General features: G+C 46.4%; 1 protein-coding gene across 1 annotated transcript in view; it reads right to left on the reverse strand.

Annotated features, from left to right (window-relative positions):
- Positions 1-8,620: 8,620 nt before the first annotated feature.
- Positions 8,621-15,634, reverse strand: part of Spsb4 (splA/ryanodine receptor domain and SOCS box containing 4) — a 75,909-nt gene continuing 68,895 nt past the window's right edge. The window contains exon 3 of the mRNA XM_005407774.2: positions 8,621-9,935. Coding sequence (XP_005407831.1) covers positions 9,808-9,935 — 128 coding nt within the window. The 3' untranslated portion in view covers positions 8,621-9,807. The remainder of the gene's footprint in view (positions 9,936-15,634) is intronic.

Genomic DNA, 15,634 nt, shown 5'->3' on the forward strand with positions numbered 1-15,634 from the left:
TATTTTGGGTTCTCTGTGCCTCATTTATCTGTATGTTCAGTTCTTTATATTCAAAAAGTTTTCTGCTATCATTTCAGCAAATAGGTTTTTTATGCCATTTGTGCTGTCTTGTTTTTTCACTAAATTCTATTAAGTTTAGATTACTCTTATGTCATCCAGTAACTGTTGCATCCCTTTCTTCAAATTTTCAATGTATCTCTGAATAGCTGATCTCAACAGCTGGCCTATCTTGTAGTTCTGTCTTCACACTGGTTGCTTTTGCTTCCTATGCTTTCAACAAAATTTTTTATTTCTTGAATTTCTGTTTAGTGCCTTTTCATGGACTCTAATTTTTTACTACATTGGTCTTCCATGTTTTATATTGTTTTGTTTAGCCCAGCAAGCTTTTTATGATTGTCCTCTGTAAACCCACTAGTTGTTTTATTAGGTCGATTATCTGTTTAGTTATATCTTCTTTGAGCTTGCCAAGTACTTTATTGATGTGTTGCTTTTATGTCCTCTGTTATCCTTTTGAATAATTTGGCTGTGTGGCTTTTGATTTCCTCTCCCTTGATCCACCATAGAGCAGCCCTGGGGGAGCTGGAAGTTTTGGAAGGAACTTTGTTTCCTTGTCTTCTCATGTTTATACAGTTTTGTTTTGTGCTGAGGTTTACAGGAATTTATAGTGCAAAGACTATGTTGCTGTTACGGAGATCTCTTGGGTTAGTGCTTTCTTTTCAGTGATCCACTCCGGGCATGTCTAACTATAGGCCTTTGCCCTTCCCAAGGTCAGTCCACCACTGTTAATTTGGGAGGGAAAGATGCAGTGTAATTGGTCCAGCACCCAGTTCTCCAGGAATGGACTGTATTATTGTTAATGATGTAAAAGTACTCCAGATATTGGCCTGCTGATAAAACCTGTTAATACTAACAGCTATGCCATCTTGGCAATAGCAACTAAATCAGCAATAATAATAGTGTCAAAGACAAAGTGGATATTGAAATACCCTAAGAACAAACAATGTACCACCATTAACCACAGAAAAGAGGTCTATATTTATAGTATAAACACTAAGACAATGCAAATATTGACAATAAAATCTACACTAAATGCAACAACTGTACCTGCACTAACAGTAGAAAAGAATTCAGTAGTAATAGCATAGAGTTAACTATCTAAAAATTAATAAAGCTTAATGATTATACTAGTAAAGATAGAGGGGGTGGGGAATGGGAGAATGAAAGAAGGGAAGCTTGAGAAATTAAACAAAGGAAGATAAGGAGGAAAGAAAAGTGAGATAAAAGATCCTGTCAATAAGTAAAAGGAAAGTAATAGCATTAATAAAAGTAACAGAAGAGAACAAACAAGAAAAAGAAGAAAAAAGCAAAAATAGAGGAACAAAACAAAAAAAAAGAAAAAACTAAAAGGATAAAAGGAAGAGAAAAGGGAAAAAATGAACCCCCTTGCAACCTCTAAAAGATCAGTGAAGAAGAAAGAGAAAAAAAGAAAGAGAGAAAGAAAGAAAGAAAAAGACAGAAAGAAAAAAAGAGTCCAAGGTTTTTTCTTTGCATTTTTGAATGAATGGTTTCTTTCCAGGATCCACAGTTTTGAAATCCAGCAAGTCAAGGATTTCTCAGCCTAGCTTTACAGTGTGTAAGTTTGTTGGCTTTCCTCTGTTCCAGAGGCCCCTCTGTCTGTTCACCCCAGGCTTTGGCAACTGTCCAAGCCAATGCATGTCTTTGCTCACTGGTAGATGAGGCAATCAGATCTCTGATCTGTACTGGATGTAGACAGCAGGGCAAGTGTTCAAGCAGACCACTGAACTTAATGCTGGAACTTTCAGACCCAGTTGCTTCTAAAAGCCACTCATGCTGGATCTGGCTGCTCACCACAGGGGGCTCTATTTCTTCCCCAGCCTGAGCTTAACCTTCTCAGATGGCCTATGTCTAGCCCACATTCTCTTCATGATTGCCTCCCATGGTTTCATCGTGGCATTATGGGCGGGTAACACAGGGTTCTGGGAACCCTGAAGTGAAATTGTGTTGTAGTTGTTCTGAGGCTCAGTCTCAAGTAACCAACCTCTTCCCCAAATGGTGCCTCATTAAACACTCTGCAAATATGGTAGAAGCTGTACTAGTTTCCTTCTCCAACAGTTGCTTGCAGTGCAGAAAGACTCAATTTTAGAGTAAAACCCCATGCTGTTTCTGCAGTTTACAACAGCCATTGGCTTTTTATGGGGCTAGTGCTGCTGGCCTGGTTCACTGCTTCTGCCTGGAGCCCCGACCCTGAGATTTTACCTTGCAGACAGGTTTTCCTTCCCAGGAGCTAGGATGTGCTTCCAGACTGCTTTGTTCTCTTTGCATTGTGGTCTGCCTTTCCAACTTCTCTGTAACTTCTAATTTTCCTGTTGGTTGCCTCCCAATTCTTGGATACCTACTTTATTTTTTCCTTCCTCTTTACCAAGTTGTTATTTTCCAGGTGTCTGGAGTGGCTGTATTTTCCTGCTGACTGCTACTCTGCATTTTGGTTCTAGAAGATCCTACATCCTATTTCTAGTTTCTTGAGGAACCTCCATACTGATTTTGATAGTGACTGCACTAATTTTCATTCTCACCAACAGTGCACAAGGGTTCCCTTTACCCTTTATCCTTGCTGTATTTGTTATTTTTAATTTTTTATAATAGCCATTCTAACTAGGGTGAGATAGAATCTCATAGTTTTGATTTACAGTTCTCTGGTGGCTAAAGATGTGGGCATTTTTTCCATATATTTATGGGCCATTTGTACTTCTTCTTTTGAGAAGTGTCTATTCAGATCATTTGCCCCTTTGTTGACTGAATGACACATTCTATCTTTAATTATTAAATTTTTGAGTTTTTTTTTTTTAACGGGAAGAATACGATTTTGATGGTAATCTAAGGGTTCTTGTAGATGCTTTAGGTATTTCACATCTGGTGGGTAAGCAAAAGAGATTGGACACCCATCTCCCATTTGAAACAATGAGCTTTTATCTATGCATGCACCTCAGCTTTATAGTTTTTCAATTTTTTAATTCTAGGGATAAAATCTGTTGAACACTTTCTCCTCTTGACATTCAAAAATCTGCTCTCTCTGCTTGTCTGTCTTTCCCCAGCCGTGGGAAGCTCATCTTTCTGGACTATTCTTTGTCTGCTATGCTCTTGCACGTTTTCAAACAAAGGGAAGCACTGATTGGAGATGAAAGAAAGACAAGACATATGTCAAGGTATTTATTTCCTGGTCCCCTCCTTGCCCTGTGGTTTGCAATGGCTTTGTTTTTCCATGTATAACCATAGCTCCTGTCTGGTGGCTCTCTCTTATAATTACCATTTACTTTTTCTAGTTTCTATTTCCTTGTCTGGGGCCTCTAGGCCTAGAAATGGTAGCAGTCTTCCCTTCCCAGAGTTGCACACCTGGAGTTTCACCATGGGCTGTTAGTTCTCTGAGCCATGCTCATGCCTTTGCAAATAGTTTCATTATTATCAACTCTCTGCAGTCTACTGCTGGAGTGTGATGGCTGTTTCCTCCCAGACTGACTCATACTTGGACTGAATGTTTGTATTCCTTCAAATTTAGATGTTGAAATCTTGCTCTTCAATGTGGTAGTTTTAGGAGACAGGTCTTCTGGGAGGTGATTAGGTCAAGAGGGAATATATATATACATACATATATATATATGTACATATATAAGTTAAGATAGCTATACTACTAATTGCTATTAGTTCATTGAAAAGAAAGGTTTATGCATATATTGCTCAATTAATTTTTCATGCTTATATCTTGTAATATGAGCAACTACTTTGAAGATACCTTGAAGATAACAATATGCAATGTACTAACTGTTGTTACTCTCCTACAATCTTGTTCTGAAATTTTATGCGTTGTTTTTGTTTATTTTTGTTTTCTTTGAAATAAAAAGAGTGGAGCACTCATGAATGAGATTAGTGCCTTTATTTTTTTATTTTTTAAAGAGAATTAAAATAGTAAAAAAATTATAAATGATACAGAATTTCACTAAACAAGATGATAGGAATCAAATAGTGGTTGTTATATTGCATATTGTTGTCTTCAAATTAGTTGCTCATATTACCAGATATGAGCATGCAAAATTGGTCAAAAAATTAAAGAGAAAGAAAAATTAAGCATTAACTGTTCTTTTCAATAAACCAATAGAAATCAGCAGTACAATTATCCCAGCTATTCTTGCATATTCATATATATTTTTTCCCTTCCTTCTTTCTTTCTTTTCTCCTTTCTCTCATCCCAGTTGTTCCTTCCCTTTGAGCAGTTTCTTTCCTTTTCACACTATTTATCGTACCTTTCAGATTTTATTTACTCTTTCAGGTTCTTACACTAGAGATGCAATACCATGTTTATTTATGTGGGTCTGGTTTATTTCACTTATGAGTATGATCTTTAGTTGTATCCATTTACCTATAAAAGCCTCAAGTTTATCTTTTTTTTTGTAGTTGCGTAATATTCCATTGTATAAAAATACATGTCCATTCCTCCATTGATGAGAGATTAATAGCTTTATAAAAGAGAGCTCCTTTGTTCTTTCCTGTACAGGAAGAGTCAGTAGCCAGCTACATGGAAGAGAATATCACCAATAACAGACGATGCTGGCACCTAACCTTGAACATGAAGCTTTTAAAACTGTGAGAAATATTTAAATATTTACTGCCTGTAAACCACCCAGGATGTGTGTGTGTGTGTGTGTGTGCTACTTTGATATAGCTGCCTTAGCTGACAAAGACTTGTGCTGTGCTTTTATTGCTGAGTGTGACTTTCAAGTCCTCATGCTACCTCACCACATTTCTGACCCATACATTTTGTCCTCTGTCTCCATAGGCCCCTTGTAATTATTACTTGTGACATGTCAGGTGGTTTGGAACAACCTAGCACATTAGTAAATTCGGGGTGTGTCAGTGGGTGATTGACTTGTAGATCAGCAAACCAAGGGTGGGGAAAGACTCACCCTAGATGTGGGTGGCAGCAATCCCTTATAGCTTGGACAAAATAAAAAGAGAAAGAACAAAGAAGAGATTGGTTTTTTGGAGGGAAGAGCTCCAGTCTTTGTCACTGTCTTTGGACATTGATCTCTAGTTTCTTTGACCTTTGCACACATACTCTTCCGTCTTCAATGCAGTTCACACTGGTAACTCCAGGGTGCTTTCAGGCTTTTGCCATTCAACTGCTATTGGATCCTCCAGCTCTCTAGTGCACAGGTGGACATTTTGGATTCTTATACCTCTTACCCTGCACACAGGCAGACCTTCTGCCTCTGCTCCTGTTAGCTTACCTGATAATTTCCTGTATATATGTGTATATTTTATGTTGAGTCTGTTCCTGTGAAGAATCTCAATCAAGACAGATTTTGATACTAGAGAATTGGGATCATTGCTGTGACTGTACCCGACCGTGGAGTTCAGAACCTTTTGGAACTGATTCAAAGGAAAACTTGAAAAGGGTTGGAGATGCTGACTGGAGAAGCCCGAGAGTGCTGTAAATCAAGCTTGCAAGGAGGTTCTGGTCAGAGCTCTGAAGACCAGAATGTTGGTAGAAATTCACATAGTAAAGGCCAGGTTTCAGTTGAGAACAAGAACTCCATTGGTAGTTGGACTAGAGGCCAAGTGTATTACGCTCTGGCAGAAAATTTGCTTATATTTTTCCCATGCACTGAGACTTTGAAGGAGATTAAGATTAAAAGCAGTACACTAATTAGTTTGGTGGAGAAAATTTCAAAGTAGCCCAATAACTAGGCTGTGGTTTAAGTGCTGCTAGCTGCCTATAGCCAGATCTACCATGAGGATCAGGAATAAGTATTAGACCCAAATTTTGTGAAAAGTTTGCAGTTTCAACAGAAATGAAGCACCTACAAAGTTGGGCGCATGTGAGCATGGTTGCTAGAATAACTAGCACTAAGAAGAAACCAGAGGAGACTTTGGACTTGGACTTTTCAGCAACGCTGGAATTGTTAAGACTTTGGCAAAATGAGATGGGTGTGCACCTTTGGAGGAACAGGGGAAGAATATCATGGTTTAGATCGAAAATGTTCCCCCAAAGACTCAAGTGTGTGAAAGACGATTGGATCATGGGGGTGCTATACTCATCAGTGAATTAATCCACAGATGACTCCATACCTAGGCGTGCCCCTAGGAGGTGAGACCAGGTGGGAATAGGCAGCCACTGTGGGCATGACCTGGAAGGTCCCTCCCTGTCTGCTCTTGCTCCCTGTCCTGGCTGTCACGGGATGAGCCGCTGTCTTCCACCCAGCTGTCCTTCCATCGTTTGTGCACTGGAGCTAGCTGACCATGGGTTAAAAACAAGAGCCATGCTCAATCTCTCCTCCAAGCTGTGGGTGTCCCGGGGATGAAGGAAGTAACTAAGATACTCCACTCTCTCCGTAATACTCTAAGCCCTTCACACGTCTAGTGTTTGCATCTGCACTGCTTTATCTCCTCTGCCCTTGTCATTCACACCATCACCATATAGAAGATGCCGTATTCACCCTTGTGCCTCTCACTCTCCCTGCGGAGGCGTGTAGCAGCTCTTGGGAAGGAGGGGTGTCCTTGGGTCTGGCTCACAATGTGGTAGAGCCATCTGTTGATGGCTCAGAGTGATCACTAAAAGGCCACTCTTCTCTTCAAATGCCATCCCTGTGCAGCAAGTCAGCATGGTATTGCCCTTGGGATGGAAAGTCTCCAGCCATAGGGACAGTAGCCTCTGTCCTGCTTACTCTGATCTTCCTACACGGGTGGACAGGCCTGGGCACTCAATCCACACCAAGCCTCCTTACAGGAAAAGACCTCTGCCTGTTGGGCAGATAAAGCAGGTGGGGACACTGCTACCACACCAGGGTTGGCTTGTGACTGACTTATTTTAGTCCTGAGATCTTTATTTCTTAGTGAAAGATAAAGGAGCTCGCTGCTGGTGCAGCTGATGGAGGAGAAAAGCAAGGGAAGGAGGATGGCTTATGTCCAGGAGGTAGAAACATTAGATAGGCAAAGAGTGAACCCGGGTACTCGGCAGGGATCAGATCTATGCGATACAGTGCCCTTCACCATATGCGCTGTTCCTTCAGCTAAAAATTAACCTCTGCCAGAAATGGGTCATGGAGAGAAGGCCAGACCTCAGTGAATGTGCCAGTGTGGGAGGTGCTGGGTTACCACAGGCACCGCACCAATGGGTGGTCATGGGCTTCCAGGAAGTCTGCCAGGGAATGGTCCCTGTGCGTGTGTGTGTGTGTGTGTGTGTGTGTGCGCGCGCGGGCACGGATGCTTAGGCCCCCACACAGGGCCACTGATGTAGAACGAACCCTAGAGGTGTTTACAACTTACATGCATAGGAGCACCGAGCTGGGCGTGGCTCAGCGGCAGTGCAGCCAGACTGATGCGAAGGTGCAGGCACAGGCCCTGTCCTCCAGAGGCTGACAGCCTTCTGGGAAGATGACGTCATATGGCAGAGAGAGCTCAGCCCAAATGCTCCAGACGGCCTTCTGGGTGCTTAGGCGCTAACAGCTCAGAACAGGTGGGTGGTCAAGGAGAGCTTCCTGGAAGAGGGCTCACCTAGGTGAGATTCTGGAGAGATGAAACAAGGATAAGACACAGGGGACTGAGGGAAACACGACCAGGATTGGAAGCCAAAATGAGATGGACACATCCTCAGGGGAAGTGGTGCTGAGATGGACCCTGTGAGTTGGGAGAGGAAGGTCCCCAGTCAGTGTCTACCTGGTCCAACGTCTGTGCGAAGGGCAGAAAGTAGCGTACCCAAGATCATAGTGAAGAAAGAGTGACAAAGCTGGGACCAAACCCGAGCTTCCGGATCCCGAAGGCAGTCCATGCCTGGCAGGAAGCTGCTTCCTGCGGCCACAAAGCTGGAAACTGGTGAGGCTGAGCCCGGGCTGAGGCCAGGCATTTCCCTGAATGTCTGGTTCTTTGGTTCATCATCATAAAGAGTGTCTTCCCTTCAAATAGCGGGTCTGGAAGGTGGCTCTTCTTCCAAGATGCCTTCCCTTCACACCCCATCCTCCCCCACCCCTTGGGGAACAGCCTCTCACTTTCTTAGGCTACTGTTCATGTCCCCCGGGGGTAGGGTACATCAGCCTGGAAGCTGCTACAGTGTGTGTTGGTGGCTGGTCTGGGCCTGATTGCAGCCTGATCCCATCTCCCTTGAGCCTGGCCCCACCTCCCTCTGCCCATGCCCCCACCGCCCGCACTTTACCCTACTCCTCAGTAACAACACACATTCGCCATGCCCACATCCAGCCCCACCTCGAGGTCTACTTGGAAACCGGTGCCTTGTAAGATTTTATCCTTCCTATTCTGGATCCCCTTGCAGAGCCATCCACCCCTTGGGCATCCTGGCCCTGGCATCAGGAGTTTGACTGGCTGTCTGTCATCACAGCCAGTTTGTACGGTCTCAGTCACATCCCCTCTTCCAGGGCAGCCCCAGGGGTTTGGAGCTCAAGCAGGGGCACAGAAGGAAGAGGTAAGAGGGCCTGGGAAGCCTTCACATGCTGGCTCCTGGGGTCTGAGGCAGACCAGGCAGGGCGACGGAAGACGTTTTCCCAACCCCTGTCCAGAGAGCACTTAGTAGACAGCTGAAGGACTGAATGACAAACTTTATTAGAAACGCTCCTCATTCATCGGTCAAATTCACATTAACGTGGGGAGAGGCAGTGCCGTCTGGGGCTCTGGGATCCCACTGCTGTGATGATTTCCAGTTACAAGGGAGTCTGGGTGGAGCGCATCCAAAACGCACAACGGATGCCAAATGGTGGTGGTGGCAGCAGCAGTAGAAGCAGCATAGTTTGGTGAGAGGACCAGGCTTGCGGGGTGGAGAAGGTGTTTCCCACATCCACCCTTCCAGTTACAAGGCCACCGGCTTGGCCCCAAGGTGATAAATAAACAGCATGTCACACACACACATTTCAACAGGAAACAAACATGGGGAAGTCTCCTAAAGTGAAAAAATAATTCTCTCAAAGACAGCTTTGTGACAGCCAGGCTGCACCCTGCAAGGACAGCTGCCCAGAAGCCCCCACACTCCAGGAGGGCTTGCTGGCCTCTGCAGCTTCAGCCTGGATGTCACAGCGCCTCCACCCCAGACTCCCATTAGCACCTTTGGACTAAGGACTGCCCTCCCCAACTCTTAAAATGCAAACGCTACTTAAAAAACGTAATAATTAAGGATAAACTCTGTCCCTGGGGTGAGTCAATTAGACTCCTCTCCCTGAATAGAAGGGGCCGGGTGGGGGCGGACTCCGTCAGGGTCTGGGGAGGAGAGTGGAGGAGGCGATGTCCAGAGAGGTAAGCCTCAGGTGTCTAAACATTGCTTCCTCCACTCGCCAGTTCTGCTGTTGGGCGTCCCTGGGGAAGAGCTTCTCAAAGTGGCACAAAGTCCTAAGATGGCATCATAGTCTTGCTGTCCTTGCCAGGGGTAGAAGATGGGCAATGATCTGCTTTCTTCATCCATTATGCAGAGGCAGTTTTCTCCCCCAGCAGGCCAAGTCTCCCTGGCCCTGTCTGCGATGGCCACACCACAGAAAGTTTCCGGTCGCAATGTTTTATTCATTCTCTTGAAAAGGAAGCAGCTTCTCTGAGCAATACAAAGCTGCGGCAGGTGCCACAGCTGAGGTGCCAGGGCCCCGTGGCTTCCAAGGGGGCGTTGGGCTTGGGAGGGCTGCCTTTCTCTGGTTGGCCCTGCGTCCTGGGAGCCCTGGAAGACCCCTTTCCAAATGGGCTGTGTGACCATGCGTGACAGGCAGCCCTGCACCTGTGGGTGTCCACTGTCCTTCGGCATCCAGCTCACTGGTACTGCAGATAGTTTTTGAGAGATTGAGGCAAGGGCAGGGAGCTGATGTCCCGCAGGCGCTGGCGGCCCAGGGCGGCGCGGACAGATCTCCTGCACAGGTCCATGAGCGGCAGGGGCTCAGCTGCAAAGAGAGGGAAGCGGTCAGTCTGGCACCTGGCACCTGTGCAGCTCTCCTGCTTCCCCCACCTCTGGCGTACTGCCTGCCTGCAGCTGGGCCGAGCATGGCGCCTGTGGGTGCTGTGTGACAGGTACTGAAAGAAGTGGGGGAGAGGGAGGGAGGAAGAGGGAGGAGGAGGGAGAAAGGGAGAGAGAGAGAGAGAGAGGATTCAGGGACACAGAAAAGCTTCCTTTCTGATGGAGGTACAGTATTAGTGTAAAAAGTACTTCTCATTGAAGGTCATGGTAAAAAATGTTTGAAAGTCAGGGGCTTCATGTAGATCTGCAGGGGAGATTCCTCTAAAATGCAGGGTAAGGGGTTGGGGATTTAGCTCAGCGGCAAAAGCGCCTGCCTGGCAAGCGCAAGATCGTGAGTTCGGTTCCCGGTACCGGACAAAAACCAAAACCAAAAAAATAAATAAATAAATAAAATGCAGGGTAGCCTGCTGAGTGCTTATAGTCCTAGCTACTGGAGAGGCTGAAGCAGAAGGGGCTCTTGAGCTCAGGAGCTTCAGACCAGCCTGGGCAACAGACCAAGACCTTGCCTAAAACAAACAAGCAGAGAGCAGATTAAGCTTTTGAAACACCTTCAAACCCCCAAACTTCCCCCAATAGCTCCCACCATTTTTTCCCCAGTCCTAGGGACTGAACCCAGGATCTCAGCTGCATCCTGCAGCCCTCCAGCCCTTTACTGAGACAGGCTCTTGCTAAGTTGCTGAGTTGCCCAGGCTGGGTGCACACTTGTGATCTTCCTCCTGCTTCAGCCTCCCACAAGTGCTGGGATTACAGGCACGGGCCACCACGCCTGGCCACATAGCTTCTTTTGATCCTCAGGGAAGGAACAAATTTTCTTCCAACACCCAGCTCTGGAAAAATTCATAAGCAATGAAATTTCTGGACACAGGCCCAGTTAAACCACGTCTAACTAGGTTTACTGCAAACACCCATATTAAACACACATTCTCTTCCAGGTCCTCAGATGGGCCCTGGGGATACACAGCTAACTAAGCCAAGGCCAGCGGCTGCACTGGAAATAAACAAGGGTTCATGGTCGGGGATTTAACGTAGGTGAATAATTTTAACAGAGTCTAACAGTTGCAATAACTCTTAAAGGCACAAGGATAGACAGTTCCTGGATAGAGGAGCTGTTGGAAAGTTTCAAAGAGAGGATGTCAAAATGGAGTTTTGAAGGTGGATAGGAAAGAACACGGGCCAACTGTAACAGGCAGGGAGAAGAGGCAAAGGGACAGAGGCACAAAACAGGACAGGCTGGGAGGCCTGGGGGATAGGAGTGGTGCTGGCCAGCTGGCATCAGATGGGGGACAAAGACGACGATGCTCTCTTGTATGGCTTGCGGAGGTCTAGTTTCTCCACGCCCACAGGAACATGCATCTTAATACTCTTTGGATAACTGTACAAGGCCCATTTTAAAAGCATTCTAAGAGACAACTAAGCCATAGGTAGGAAATAGTAACGTGAGAGTGGTGATAGGAATAATATCACAAGGGAATACGGATAAGAGTGTGTTGTGCAGGGACTTTCAGTTACTGGAGCTGCAGAATTAATAAGAACGAGCTAGGTATGCTGCACATGCCTGTCATCCCATCCCTCTGGGAGGCCAAGGCGGGGGATCACAAGTTAGAGCCCAGCGTGGGGAGCTCAGGGACTTAGTGAGATGCTGTCTCAGAATAAAAAATAAACAGATGGGGTTAGGGCTCAGTGTGCATCCTGGGTTCAGTCTCCAGAATGGCAAAGAGTGTGTGTGTGGGAATCAGAATTAAAGTGGGACTTGGTGTCAGTGTTAGAAGCCACGCCCAAGCCTATATCTAGCTCTTTCACTGGAGGGGATGCCCCAAGAACCATTAGTGGTGTTAAACACTTTCACTGCCTTAGCATCCTCAGTCTCCATGTCAAATGAGATCGGATAGGGGAGGTCGGCTGTCCCCACTCTTCCATAGCTCAGGCCCAGTCACAGTGTCAGTGCCCCAGGCCATACCTGGTCCCTCTCTCAGGGCATCTCCATCTCTCCTCCAGCAATGCCCTTGCCTACCTGGTCTGGCCCTGATTCTGCAGCGCCCCCTGCCAGTCCTGCCCCTGGGAATCCCCTGCCACCCCTTGACCCGAATCCCTGTCTTGAACACTACGCTACCTTGCCCGATCATTCCCATAAGTTTCTGTGATCTCCTTTTAGCTCCTGTAGCATCAGTGTTTGCTGCCTGTGCCACTGGATGTTGGGGAAGAAAGAAAACCAACCAGGACGTATTTAATGAGCAAGTGCTACTTACCAGGCAAAGAGAGGAATGAAATATAATTGCGGCTACTCTGTACTGAAGGCTTATGATATGACCAGGCACTTTATTTATATTAACTTATATGGATGTGTGCAGCAAACTCGGACGAAAGCAGCCCTTTGGGGTAGGAAGTACCACTATTATCCCCACGAAGAGTAAACAGAATCAGAGCATGAGCCGCTTGCCCACGGACACACAGCTGGTGAGTGGCAAAGCCAGGAATGGAACCCAAGCAGACAGAAGCTGGAACTTGTCTTATATCTTAAACTACATTTGCTGAGCATCTGTTCCGTCCCTGTGGCCGTGCTAGACTTCTCTGGGACCTCAAAACGACCCTCAGGTTGACGTGACTACCTCATCCGGGCTTTGGAGGAGAGGAAACCGAGGCTCAGGGAGATGGAGAGGCTGGTGCAGCCACATAGCCCCAAAGCTTCAATTGGAGTATCGCACCACCTCCCCAAACATCAGGCAACAGTAGAAGGTGGCCCAAGGGGATAAGGAAGGAGGGTCACCTGTCTCCTAGGCTCCTGGATGATGGTGACATAGTGTCCAGCCTCTCCCTCTCCAGCTCTGGCCACTTTCCAAGCTGCTGCTGCCCACCTTCCCTGCATTCCTATAACAGGAGGGCTGGTTTGAATTCTGGGTTATTACGTTAGTGTGTTCAGTTCATAAACTACATTAAGCAGTACACCGAAGACTTACATGCTTTCTGCATGTATTTTATGCTTCAAAAACAAATATACATTAAAAAAGAACTCGCTGTTGCGGATTGTGTCTAGATGTCCCACCCCGCCAAAGCCTCATGCAGTCACAGGTAGAGGTTTCTCAGGGGTGACTGGATCTAGAATGTATGATGTTGAGATTAAGGGTGTGCGGTTACTAAATTAGTCCACTGATTGGTTGGGTCCCACCTTAAGCCAGGTAGCCTAGATTCAATATAAAAGGGGCAGAAGGAAGCTATTCTAGTTTCCTTGCTGGTTTGCTACCTCAAGGGTTTGCTTTTGCTGTCTTCTGCCTGCCATAAAGCGTTCTTCTATGATGCCCTCTGCCATGTGCCACCCTGCCTTGGAGCCAGCTGACTATGGACCGAGCCCTTTACAAACTGTGAGCCAAATAAACCTTTCCTCCTTTACTTTGGGCATCAGGTATTTGTCTCAGCAATGAGAAAAGTGACTAAGACAGTGGCTGAGTCCGGAGCCTCAGTGCCCTGCTGTGCGGGTGTGAACACACACAAGCCAAGCACCTGTCTGCCTGATCTACTGGGGCAAAGTGGAGTAAGGGGCTGGCTTGGAGTCTAGTTGCCACGCCCACCTCTGGTGGGACAGAGAGAGCTGGCTCCTCCTTTTCCAGCCACACTGTTCTCCTCTGTAAAATGGGTCAGCAATACTTCCATCCATGGGTGACTGTGACCATAGTGAAACCTAGCACGCCCCTTGCCTTACTGGTGTTCCTCTGAGCTATGCTTTATTTCAGGCCACCAGCCCATGGGGTACCTTTAAAAATGTACTCACTGTAGTTCTAAAAACGACTCAGTATATCATCCTAATTGACAACAGTGTACTGCTCTTGATGAAGATTTATTCAGACCAGGGCTGGATGTCTGGTTCTATGCTAAAAATATCACAAGGCAATGATGTCAAAAGCTCTCCAGTAGCAAGGTGTGGTAGCGCACTCTGGAAGCTGAAGCAAGATTACAAGTTTGAGCCCAGCCTGGGTGACTTCATGAGACCTTGTGACAAAGCAAAACAGAACAGAACAGAACAGAACAAAACAAAACCAAACCAGAAAAACCGCTGGGGATGTAGCTTAGTACCAAGTCCCTGGGTTCAGTCCTCAGTACCAAAAATGAAACAAAACGAAACAAAAACAAAACTCCAGTGGCCTGAATTTTGCTTAATTCTCCATCACTAACCCATGCAAGACCCAGGATGAATCACAGGACTCTGTTTTGCCATCTATGAAATGGGAAAGTAAGCTCTTCTGGTTATTATGATCTGTATCTGAGCTGGAAATAGGTGGAGATCTTGGCCCTGGGATTGATGGCTTAGGCTGCTTCCCTGGGACCCTGTGGTCTTGTCTGCAGTGGAGAGATGTTAAGATATGAGTCACCACTCTACCCTCATCTCTGAAATAAGATCAGTGTTTTAAGGTCAAGAGGTAAAATTCTTTTGTGGTAATTTTAGATAACGGTCACCAGATGGAAAAGGTTTGAGTGACAGTTCTAAAATCTGAACTTAAGTAGGCCTCGACACTGTTTGTTTTCAGGAAAAGAAATAAGCCACACACATGTGCCAGCACATACACACTGTATGTCGGTGCATTAACCACTTATCCACAGACTAAATTAGTTGTGGTGTCTGACGACTCTGAGAATTGCTTTTGTAGCTCTGGGGCTCCCCGACGCTACTCCTTTGGCCTAGAAAACCTTTTCCAGGAGCGTGCATCCCCCGTCAGGACTCAAATCCAGTGTTATCTCTCCCCATAGTCCGTGCCTGGGGTCTACATCCAGCAGGTGTCAACCCCCTTAGTTAATTACACAAAGAGACAAGTATATCATTACCTCCAACAATACTACTTCTAAAATACAGACTCCCTGTTCTAACTGACCTTACCACGGCCAAGAGAGATCTTGGCTCACATCTAGAAAGCACTTGGAATGTGGAATCTTCCCTTGATGAGTTTTACTGTTTCCCCAGGAAAAAAAAAGTTGTAACTGCAGCTGGGACAAAAGCACTATCTTCAGAACTCTGTGCCAGTAAGCATCATCGGCCCAGCTGGTCCCCGCAGTGCAGGTGGGGCCCCCATCCTTTCCCAGGATGGAAAGCTGTCAAGGCACTTGGTGCGCACAGAGGAGGGCTGCACAGGAAACCAGCCCTAAATACTGCATGGTTTTCCCTAGCAACACGGCAGAGCCAGCCCTGGGAGATCTCCAAAGGGAGGACCCAGGACTGGGAGTGCTTGAGAAACTCCATTGGAATGTGGGACTGTTTCAGAGACAGGCAGTTGCTCAAGGGTGTGGCCTGGGCCCCCACACTTGTACCCGCCCAGTGCCTCTCTGGAACATAGAAAAGATGCACACATGTGTGTCCCTGTGTATGAAGGATGCAGTCACTGTGCTGGACACCCAGGAGGGCAGGTGGCACACAGATAGTCGGAAACACCCCAGGAAGACACAGAGCAGGTGGCACGGGATAATGGTGAAATCAGAGGACCTAGTAGCCCTGTCCACGAAGGCTGAGTGCGGCCCTTACCCATGGAGCCCCAGAGAAGCCCCAAACTCCAGGGGAACCCTCAAAGAACTGTCATCCTGCACCTGGGGCAGGTGTGCCCTCATCTCTGTACCGTCGGAAGCCTGAGCCAGTTTTCTGTCTAA

This window comes from Chinchilla lanigera, unplaced genomic scaffold (assembly GCF_000276665.1).
Source record: "Chinchilla lanigera isolate Chin_1 unplaced genomic scaffold, ChiLan1.0 scaffold00107, whole genome shotgun sequence".
Lineage (NCBI taxonomy): Eukaryota > Metazoa > Chordata > Mammalia > Rodentia > Chinchillidae > Chinchilla > Chinchilla lanigera.